The sequence below is a fragment of the Aplysia californica genome, unplaced genomic scaffold (assembly GCF_000002075.1).
Source record: "Aplysia californica isolate F4 #8 unplaced genomic scaffold, AplCal3.0 scaffold00195, whole genome shotgun sequence".
In the NCBI taxonomy this organism is placed as follows: domain Eukaryota; kingdom Metazoa; phylum Mollusca; class Gastropoda; order Aplysiida; family Aplysiidae; genus Aplysia; species Aplysia californica.
In genome coordinates, this window is record NW_004797465.1 from 701,744 (window position 1) to 713,263 (window position 11,520).

Genomic DNA, 11,520 nt, shown 5'->3' on the forward strand with positions numbered 1-11,520 from the left:
GGTCAAACGTAAAGACAATCGTGGTTTTAGGAGAGACGATAGTAAAGAGAGTTTAAGATTGATAAAGAGTGTACAATGTATTGAAAGAAAAGCTGGAAGTTGGCCTTACTGAAGACAGATTAATGATTTAAGAATTTATTTTCCGAGCTAAAAATCTACGCAAAATGCGGTGAGGCCTGAGAAAACAAGGAAAAAAGTACTTCATAAAAATAGAGTTCTTCTGGAGCAAAATTCACGAGATAGCATAAAAGATGTAGAAGTTGGAAGAAATGATTCTGATAGATTAGTAGCTGCATCGTTTTCCAAGAATTTAAAAACAACAACACCCCAACAAACCTTTATCGCCTTTTGGCTTGTAGCAAACTTTGAATACTGCACGGCAGTTATTCTTCACCCAGGCCTTCTTTCCTTTAAAGCCAAAGGATTTGTTCTTCTTGCACTTGCCCTTTGACTTTTCTTCTTTCATCTTCATAGACTTGATTTTCTTGGCCTTTGAAAGAGTCTTCTGATCTTTCTTTTTGTTTTTGCTTTCAAGTGTTATAGATTTGCATTTCTCTTTACCGCCCTCGTCGTCGTCGTCGTCGTCGTCTGAAGAAATATCGAGAAAAATTATACTGGAGACATCGGCACCTAACAGAAAAACCCTTTTAAAAGTTGACCAACTATTTTGGCTTTTGTATGAAGTACGCAAAAGTATGGTTTTTTTACGATCAAGACAAAATCGATATTTCATAGAATCTAAATAGATTATTGTGCACTATAGATCTAGACAAAAGTGGTTTTAACATCATTTGCATGTTGTAAACCGAATCCTTTTGAAGATTTACAATCGAAAAAAAATAATTTCCAAAACAAAATCTGAAGGCAGTGGCACCTACCACTGAGAAGTACCGCTACTATTTCCAAAATAGACAATGCCTCACTGGTCAAACGTAAAGACAATCGTGGTTTTAGGAGAGACGATAGTAAAGAGAGTTTAAGATTGATAAAGAGTGTACAATGTATTGAAAGAAAAGCTGGAAGTTGGCCTTACTGAAGACAGATTAATGATTTAAGAATTTATTTTCCGAGCTAAAAATCTACGCAAAATGCGGTGAGGCCTGAGAAAACAAGGAAAAAAGTACTTCATAAAAATAGAGTTCTTCTGGAGCAAAATTCACGAGATAGCATAAAAGATGTAGAAGTTGGAAGAAATGATTCTGATAGATTAGTAGCTGCATCGTTTTCCAAGAATTTAAAAACAACAACACCCCAACAAACCTTTATCGCCTTTTGGCTTGTAGCAAACTTTGAATACTGCACGGCAGTTATTCTTCACCCAGGCCTTCTTTCCTTTAAAGCCAAAGGATTTGTTCTTCTTGCACTTGCCCTTTGACTTTTCTTCTTTCATCTTCATAGACTTGATTTTCTTGGCCTTTGAAAGAGTCTTCTGATCTTTCTTTTTGTTTTTGCTTTCAAGTGTTATAGATTTGCATTTCTCTTTACCGCCCTCGTCGTCGTCGTCGTCGTCGTCTGAAGAAATATCGAGAAAAATTATACTGGAGACATCGGCACCTAACAGAAAAACCCTATTAAAAGTTGACCAACTATTTTGGCTTTTGTATGAAGTACGCAAAAGTATGTTTTTTTTACGATCAAGACAAAATCGATATTTCATAGAATCTAAATAGATTATTGTGCACTATAGATCTAGACAAAAGTGGTTTTAACATCATTTGCATGTTGTAAACCGAATCCTTTTGAAGATTTACAATCGAAAAAAAAATATTTCTGAAACAAAATCTGAAGGCAGTGGCACCAATTACCGAAAGTACCCCTACTATTTCCAGAGAAGACAAAGGCTCAATGGTCAAACGAAAAAACAACCGTCATTTAAGGAGATGCGATAGTAAATAGAGTTTCCGAATCCTTAGGAAGATTTACAATCGAAAAATATATATTTCCAAAACAAAATCTGAAGGCAGTGGCACCTACCACTGAGAAGTACCGCTACTATTTCCAAAATAGACAATGCCTCACTGGTCAAACGTAAAGACAATCGTGGTTTTAGGAGAGACGATAGTAAAGAGAGTTTAAGATTGATAAAGAGTGTACAATGTATTGAAAGAAAAGCTGGAAGTTGGCCTTACTGAAGACAGATTAATGATTTAAGAATTTATTTTCCGAGCTAAAAATCTACGCAAAATGCGGTGAGGCCTGAGAAAACAAGGAAAAAAGTACTTCATAAAAATAGAGTTCTTCTGGAGCAAAATTCACGAGATAGCATAAAAGATGTAGAAGTTGGAAGAAATGATTCTGATAGATTAGTAGCTGCATCGTTTTCCAAGAATTTAAAAACAACAACACCCCAACAAACCTTTATCGCCTTTTGGCTTGTAGCAAACTTTGAATACTGCACGGCAGTTATTCTTCACCCAGGCCTTCTTTCCTTTAAAGCCAAAGGATTTGTTCTTCTTGCACTTGCCCTTTGACTTTTCTTCTTTCATCTTCATAGACTTGATTTTCTTGGCCTTTGAAAGAGTCTTCTGATCTTTCTTTTTGTTTTTGCTTTCAAGTGTTATAGATTTGCATTTCTCTTTACCGCCCTCGTCGTCGTCGTCGTCGTCGTCTGAAGAAATATCGAGAAAAATTATACTGGAGACATCGGCACCTAACAGAAAAACCCTTTTAAAAGTTGACCAACTATTTTGGCTTTTGTATGAAGTACGCAAAAGTATGGTTTTTTTACGATCAAGACAAAATCGATATTTCATAGAATCTAAATAGATTATTGTGCACTATAGATCTAGACAAAAGTGGTTTTAACATCATTTGCATGTTGTAAACCGAATCCTTTTGAAGATTTACAATCGAAAAAAAAATATTTCTGAAACAAAATCTGAAGGCAGTGGCACCAATTACCGAAAGTACCCCTACTATTTCCAGAGAAGACAAAGGCTCAATGGTCAAACGAAAAAACAACCGTCATTTAAGGAGATGCGATAGTAAATAGAGTTTCCGAATCCTTAGGAAGATTTACAATCGAAAAATATATATTTCCAAAACAAAATCTGAAGGCAGTGGCACCTACCACTGAGAAGTACCGCTACTATTTCCAAAATAGACAATGCCTCACTGGTCAAACGTAAAGACAATCGTGGTTTTAGGAGAGACGATAGTAAAGAGAGTTTAAGATTGATAAAGAGTGTACAATGTATTGAAAGAAAAGCTGGAAGTTGGCCTTACTGAAGACAGATTAATGATTTAAGAATTTATTTTCCGAGCTAAAAATCTACGCAAAATGCGGTGAGGCCTGAGAAAACAAGGAAAAAAGTACTTCATAAAAATAGAGTTCTTCTGGAGCAAAATTCACGAGATAGCATAAAAGATGTAGAAGTTGGAAGAAATGATTCTGATAGATTAGTAGCTGCATCGTTTTCCAAGAATTTAAAAACAACAACACCCCAACAAACCTTTATCGCCTTTTGGCTTGTAGCAAACTTTGAATACTGCACGGCAGTTATTCTTCACCCAGGCCTTCTTTCCTTTAAAGCCAAAGGATTTGTTCTTCTTGCACTTGCCCTTTGACTTTTCTTCTTTCATCTTCATAGACTTGATTTTCTTGGCCTTTGAAAGAGTCTTCTGATCTTTCTTTTTGTTTTTGCTTTCAAGTGTTATAGATTTGCATTTCTCTTTACCGCCCTCGTCGTCGTCGTCGTCGTCGTCTGAAGAAATATCGAGAAAAATTATACTGGAGACATCGGCACCTAACAGAAAAACCCTATTAAAAGTTGACCAACTATTTTGGCTTTTGTATGAAGTACGCAAAAGTATGTTTTTTTTACGATCAAGACAAAATCGATATTTCATAGAATCTAAATAGATTATTGTGCACTATAGATCTAGACAAAAGTGGTTTTAACATCATTTGCATGTTGTAAACCGAATCCTTTTGAAGATTTACAATCGAAAAAAAATAATTTCCAAAACAAAATCTGAAGGCAGTGGCACCTACCACTGAGAAGTACCGCTACTATTTCCAAAATAGACAATGCCTCACTGGTCAAACGTAAAGACAATCGTGGTTTTAGGAGAGACGATAGTAAAGAGAGTTTAAGATTGATAAAGAGTGTACAATGTATTGAAAGAAAAGCTGGAAGTTGGCCTTACTGAAGACAGATTAATGATTTAAGAATTTATTTTCCGAGCTAAAAATCTACGCAAAATGCGGTGAGGCCTGAGAAAACAAGGAAAAAAGTACTTCATAAAAATAGAGTTCTTCTGGAGCAAAATTCACGAGATAGCATAAAAGATGTAGAAGTTGGAAGAAATGATTCTGATAGATTAGTAGCTGCATCGTTTTCCAAGAATTTAAAAACAACAACACCCCAACAAACCTTTATCGCCTTTTGGCTTGTAGCAAACTTTGAATACTGCACGGCAGTTATTCTTCACCCAGGCCTTCTTTCCTTTAAAGCCAAAGGATTTGTTCTTCTTGCACTTGCCCTTTGACTTTTCTTCTTTCATCTTCATAGACTTGATTTTCTTGGCCTTTGAAAGAGTCTTCTGATCTTTCTTTTTGTTTTTGCTTTCAAGTGTTATAGATTTGCATTTCTCTTTACCGCCCTCGTCGTCGTCGTCGTCGTCGTCTGAAGAAATATCGAGAAAAATTATACTGGAGACATCGGCACCTAACAGAAAAACCCTATTAAAAGTTGACCAACTATTTTGGCTTTTGTATGAAGTACGCAAAAGTATGTTTTTTTTACGATCAAGACAAAATCGATATTTCATAGAATCTAAATAGATTATTGTGCACTATAGATCTAGACAAAAGTGGTTTTAACATCATTTGCATGTTGTAAACCGAATCCTTTTGAAGATTTACAATCGAAAAAAAAATATTTCTGAAACAAAATCTGAAGGCAGTGGCACCAATTACCGAAAGTACCCCTACTATTTCCAGAGAAGACAAAGGCTCAATGGTCAAACGAAAAAACAACCGTCATTTAAGGAGATGCGATAGTAAATAGAGTTTCCGAATCCTTAGGAAGATTTACAATCGAAAAATATATATTTCCAAAACAAAATCTGAAGGCAGTGGCACCTACCACTGAGAAGTACCGCTACTATTTCCAAAATAGACAATGCCTCACTGGTCAAACGTAAAGACAATCGTGGTTTTAGGAGAGACGATAGTAAAGAGAGTTTAAGATTGATAAAGAGTGTACAATGTATTGAAAGAAAAGCTGGAAGTTGGCCTTACTGAAGACAGATTAATGATTTAAGAATTTATTTTCCGAGCTAAAAATCTACGCAAAATGCGGTGAGGCCTGAGAAAACAAGGAAAAAAGTACTTCATAAAAATAGAGTTCTTCTGGAGCAAAATTCACGAGATAGCATAAAAGATGTAGAAGTTGGAAGAAATGATTCTGATAGATTAGTAGCTGCATCGTTTTCCAAGAATTTAAAAACAACAACACCCCAACAAACCTTTATCGCCTTTTGGCTTGTAGCAAACTTTGAATACTGCACGGCAGTTATTCTTCACCCAGGCCTTCTTTCCTTTAAAGCCAAAGGATTTGTTCTTCTTGCACTTGCCCTTTGACTTTTCTTCTTTCATCTTCATAGACTTGATTTTCTTGGCCTTTGAAAGAGTCTTCTGATCTTTCTTTTTGTTTTTGCTTTCAAGTGTTATAGATTTGCATTTCTCTTTACCGCCCTCGTCGTCGTCGTCGTCGTCGTCTGAAGAAATATCGAGAAAAATTATACTGGAGACATCGGCACCTAACAGAAAAACCCTATTAAAAGTTGACCAACTATTTTGGCTTTTGTATGAAGTACGCAAAAGTATGTTTTTTTTACGATCAAGACAAAATCGATATTTCATAGAATCTAAATAGATTATTGTGCACTATAGATCTAGACAAAAGTGGTTTTAACATCATTTGCATGTTGTAAACCGAATCCTTTTGAAGATTTACAATCGAAAAAAAATAATTTCCAAAACAAAATCTGAAGGCAGTGGCACCTACCACTGAGAAGTACCGCTACTATTTCCAAAATAGACAATGCCTCACTGGTCAAACGTAAAGACAATCGTGGTTTTAGGAGAGACGATAGTAAAGAGAGTTTAAGATTGATAAAGAGTGTACAATGTATTGAAAGAAAAGCTGGAAGTTGGCCTTACTGAAGACAGATTATTGATTTAAGAATTTATTTTCCGAGCTAAAAATCTACGCAAAATGCGGTGAGGCCTGAGAAAACAAGGAAAAAAGTACCTCATAAAAATAGAGTTCTTCTGGAGCAAAATTCACGAGATAGCATAAAAGATGTAGAAGTTGGAAGAAATGATTCTGATAGATTAGTAGCTGCATCGTTTTCCAAGAATTTAAAAACAACAACACCCCAACAAACCTTTATCGCCTTTTGGCTTGTAGCAAACTTTGAATACTGCACGGCAGTTATTCTTCACCCAGGCCTTCTTTCCTTTAAAGCCAAAGGATTTGTTCTTCTTGCACTTGCCCTTTGACTTTTCTTCTTTCATCTTCATAGACTTGATTTTCTTGGCCTTTGAAAGAGTCTTCTGATCTTTCTTTTTGTTTTTGCTTTCAAGTGTTATAGATTTGCATTTCTCTTTACCGCCCTCGTCGTCGTCGTCGTCGTCGTCTGAAGAAATATCGAGAAAAATTATACTGGAGACATCGGCACCTAACAGAAAAACCCTATTAAAAGTTGACCAACTATTTTGGCTTTTGTATGAAGTACGCAAAAGTATGTTTTTTTTACGATCAAGACAAAATCGATATTTCATAGAATCTAAATAGATTATTGTGCACTATAGATCTAGACAAAAGTGGTTTTAACATCATTTGCATGTTGTAAACCGAATCCTTTTGAAGATTTACAATCGAAAAAAAATAATTTCCAAAACAAAATCTGAAGGCAGTGGCACCTACCACTGAGAAGTACCGCTACTATTTCCAAAATAGACAATGCCTCACTGGTCAAACGTAAAGACAATCGTGGTTTTAGGAGAGACGATAGTAAAGAGAGTTTAAGATTGATAAAGAGTGTACAATGTATTGAAAGAAAAGCTGGAAGTTGGCCTTACTGAAGACAGATTATTGATTTAAGAATTTATTTTCCGAGCTAAAAATCTACGCAAAATGCGGTGAGGCCTGAGAAAACAAGGAAAAAAGTACCTCATAAAAATAGAGTTCTTCTGGAGCAAAATTCACGAGATAGCATAAAAGATGTAGAAGTTGGAAGAAATGATTCTGATAGATTAGTAGCTGCATCGTTTTCCAAGAATTTAAAAACAACAACACCCCAACAAACCTTTATCGCCTTTTGGCTTGTAGCAAACTTTGAATACTGCACGGCAGTTATTCTTCACCCAGGCCTTCTTTCCTTTAAAGCCAAAGGATTTGTTCTTCTTGCACTTGCCCTTTGACTTTTCTTCTTTCATCTTCATAGACTTGATTTTCTTGGCCTTTGAAAGAGTCTTCTGATCTTTCTTTTTGTTTTTGCTTTCAAGTGTTATAGATTTGCATTTCTCTTTACCGCCCTCGTCGTCGTCGTCGTCGTCTGAAGAAATATCGAGAAAAATTATACTGGAGACATCGGCACCTAACAGAAAAACCCTTTTAAAAGTTGACCAACTATTTTGGCTTTTGTATGAAGTACGCAAAAGTATGGTTTTTTTACGATCAAGACAAAATCGATATTTCATAGAATCTAAATAGATTATTGTGCACTATAGATCTAGACAAAAGTGGTTTTAACATCATTTGCATGTTGTAAACCGAATCCTTTTGAAGATTTACAATCGAAAAAAAAATATTTCTGAAACAAAATCTGAAGGCAGTGGCACCAATTACCGAAAGTACCCCTACTATTTCCAGAGAAGACAAAGGCTCAATGGTCAAACGAAAAAACAACCGTCATTTAAGGAGATGCGATAGTAAATAGAGTTTCCGAATCCTTAGGAAGATTTACAATCGAAAAATATATATTTCCAAAACAAAATCTGAAGGCAGTGGCACCTACCACTGAGAAGTACCGCTACTATTTCCAAAATAGACAATGCCTCACTGGTCAAACGTAAAGACAATCGTGGTTTTAGGAGAGACGATAGTAAAGAGAGTTTAAGATTGATAAAGAGTGTACAATGTATTGAAAGAAAAGCTGGAAGTTGGCCTTACTGAAGACAGATTATTGATTTAAGAATTTATTTTCCGAGCTAAAAATCTACGCAAAATGCGGTGAGGCCTGAGAAAACAAGGAAAAAAGTACTTCATAAAAATAGAGTTCTTCTGGAGCAAAATTCACGAGATAGCATAAAAGATGTAGAAGTTGGAAGAAATGATTCTGATAGATTAGTAGCTGCATCGTTTTCCAAGAATTTAAAAACAACAACACCCCAACAAACCTTTATCGCCTTTTGGCTTGTAGCAAACTTTGAATACTGCACGGCAGTTATTCTTCACCCAGGCCTTCTTTCCTTTAAAGCCAAAGGATTTGTTCTTCTTGCACTTGCCCTTTGACTTTTCTTCTTTCATCTTCATAGACTTGATTTTCTTGGCCTTTGAAAGAGTCTTCTGATCTTTCTTTTTGTTTTTGCTTTCAAGTGTTATAGATTTGCATTTCTCTTTACCGCCCTCGTCGTCGTCGTCGTCGTCGTCTGAAGAAATATCGAGAAAAATTATACTGGAGACATCGGCACCTAACAGAAAAACCCTTTTAAAAGTTGACCAACTATTTTGGCTTTTGTATGAAGTACGCAAAAGTATGGTTTTTTTACGATCAAGACAAAATCGATATTTCATAGAATCTAAATAGATTATTGTGCACTATAGATCTAGACAAAAGTGGTTTTAACATCATTTGCATGTTGTAAACCGAATCCTTTTGAAGATTTACAATCGAAAAAAAAATATTTCTGAAACAAAATCTGAAGGCAGTGGCACCAATTACCGAAAGTACCCCTACTATTTCCAGAGAAGACAAAGGCTCAATGGTCAAACGAAAAAACAACCGTCATTTAAGGAGATGCGATAGTAAATAGAGTTTCCGAATCCTTAGGAAGATTTACAATCGAAAAATATATATTTCCAAAACAAAATCTGAAGGCAGTGGCACCTACCACTGAGAAGTACCGCTACTATTTCCAAAATAGACAATGCCTCACTGGTCAAACGTAAAGACAATCGTGGTTTTAGGAGAGACGATAGTAAAGAGAGTTTAAGATTGATAAAGAGTGTACAATGTATTGAAAGAAAAGCTGGAAGTTGGCCTTACTGAAGACAGATTATTGATTTAAGAATTTATTTTCCGAGCTAAAAATCTACGCAAAATGCGGTGAGGCCTGAGAAAACAAGGAAAAAAGTACTTCATAAAAATAGAGTTCTTCTGGAGCAAAATTCACGAGATAGCATAAAAGATGTAGAAGTTGGAAGAAATGATTCTGATAGATTAGTAGCTGCATCGTTTTCCAAGAATTTAAAAACAACAACACCCCAACAAACCTTTATCGCCTTTTGGCTTGTAGCAAACTTTGAATACTGCACGGCAGTTATTCTTCACCCAGGCCTTCTTTCCTTTAAAGCCAAAGGATTTGTTCTTCTTGCACTTGCCCTTTGACTTTTCTTCTTTCATCTTCATAGACTTGATTTTCTTGGCCTTTGAAAGAGTCTTCTGATCTTTCTTTTTGTTTTTGCTTTCAAGTGTTATAGATTTGCATTTCTCTTTACCGCCCTCGTCGTCGTCGTCGTCGTCTGAAGAAATATCGAGAAAAAATATACTGGAGACATCGGCACCTAACAGAAACACCCTTTTAAAAGTTGACCAACTATTTTGGCTTTTGTATGAAGTATGCAACGCAAAAGTATGGTTTTTTTACGATCAAGACAAAATCGATATGGTTTTACGGCGCTCGCAACTGCTTAGGTCATATGAGCGCGCATGGTTTTTTTTAAAGATCAAGACATGTTGTAAACCGAATCCTTTATAAGATTTACAATCGAAAAAAAATATTTCTGAAACAAAATCTGAAGGCAGTGGCACCAATTACCGAAAGTACCCCTACTATTTCCAGAGAAGACAAAGGCTCAATGGTCAAACGTAAAAACAACCGTGTTTTAAGGAGAGGCGATAGTAAATAGAATTTCCGAATCTTTAGGAAGGTTTACAATCGAAAAATATATATTTCCAAAACAAAATCTGAAGGCAGTGGTACCTACCACTAAGAAGTACCCCTACTATTTCCAAAATAGACAATACCTCACTGGTCAAACGTAAAGACAATCGTGGTTTAAGGAGAGACGATAGTAAAGAGAGTTTAAGATTGATAAAGAGTGTACAATGTATTGAAAGAAAAGCTGGAAGTTGGCCTTACTGAAGACAGATTATTGATTTAAGAATTTATTTTCCGAGCTAAAAATCTACGCAAAATGCGGTGAGGCCTGAGAAAACAAGGAAAAAAGTACTTCATAAAAATAGAGTTCTTCTGGAGCAAAATTCACGAGATAGCATAAAAGATGTAGAAGTTGGAAGAAATGATTCTGATAGATTAGTAGCTGCATCGTTTTCCAAGAATTTAAAAACAACAACACCCCAACAAACCTTTATCGCCTTTTGGCTTGTAGCAAACTTTGAATACTGCACGGCAGTTATTCTTCACCCAGGCCTTCTTTCCTTTAAAGCCAAAGGATTTGTTCTTCTTGCACTTGCCCTTTGACTTTTCTTCTTTCATCTTCATAGACTTGATTTTCTTGGCCTTTGAAAGAGTCTTCTGATCTTTCTTTTTGTTTTTGCTTTCAAGTGTTATAGATTTGCATTTCTCTTTACCGCCCTCGTCGTCGTCGTCGTCGTCGTCTGAAGAAATATCGAGAAAAATTATACTGGAGACATCGGCACCTAACAGAAAAACCCTTTTAAAAGTTGACCAACTATTTTGGCTTTTGTATGAAGTACGCAAAAGTATGGTTTTTTTACGATCAAGACAAAATCGATATTTCATAGAATCTAAATAGATTATTGTGCACTATAGATCTAGACAAAAGTGGTTTTAACATCATTTGCATGTTGTAAACCGAATCCTTTTGAAGATTTACAATCGAAAAAAAAATATTTCTGAAACAAAATCTGAAGGCAGTGGCACCAATTACCGAAAGTACCCCTACTATTTCCAGAGAAGACAAAGGCTCAATGGTCAAACGTAAAAACAACCGTGTTTTAAGGAGAGGCGATAGTAAATAGAATTTCCGAATCTTTAGGAAGGTTTACAATCGAAAAATATATATTTCCAAAACAAAATCTGAAGGCAGTGGTACCTACCACTAAGAAGTACCCCTACTATTTCCAAAATAGACAATACCTCACTGGTCAAACGTAAAGACAATCGTGGTTTAAGGAGAGACGATAGTAAAGAGAGTTTAAGATTGATAAAGAGTGTACAATGTATTGAAAGAAAAGCTGGAAGTTGGCCTTACTGAAGACAGATTAATGATTTAAGAATTTATTTTCCGAGCTAAAAAT

The 11,520-nt window shown here is 35.7% G+C and overlaps 1 protein-coding gene across 1 annotated transcript in view; it reads right to left on the reverse strand.

Annotated features, from left to right (window-relative positions):
* LOC106011013 overlaps positions 1-11,520 on the reverse strand; it is a 76,925-nt gene that overhangs the window by 12,717 nt on the left and 52,688 nt on the right. Inside the window, exons 49-59 of the mRNA XM_035969918.1 lie at positions 10,606-10,857; positions 9,510-9,758; positions 8,414-8,665; positions 7,321-7,569; positions 6,397-6,648; positions 5,473-5,724; positions 4,377-4,628; positions 3,453-3,704; positions 2,357-2,608; positions 1,261-1,512; positions 337-588 (exon numbers count right to left, since the gene is read on the reverse strand). Coding sequence (XP_035825811.1) covers positions 337-588; positions 1,261-1,512; positions 2,357-2,608; positions 3,453-3,704; positions 4,377-4,628; positions 5,473-5,724; positions 6,397-6,648; positions 7,321-7,569; positions 8,414-8,665; positions 9,510-9,758; positions 10,606-10,857 — 2,766 coding nt within the window. The remainder of the gene's footprint in view (positions 1-336; positions 589-1,260; positions 1,513-2,356; positions 2,609-3,452; positions 3,705-4,376; positions 4,629-5,472; positions 5,725-6,396; positions 6,649-7,320; positions 7,570-8,413; positions 8,666-9,509; positions 9,759-10,605; positions 10,858-11,520) is intronic.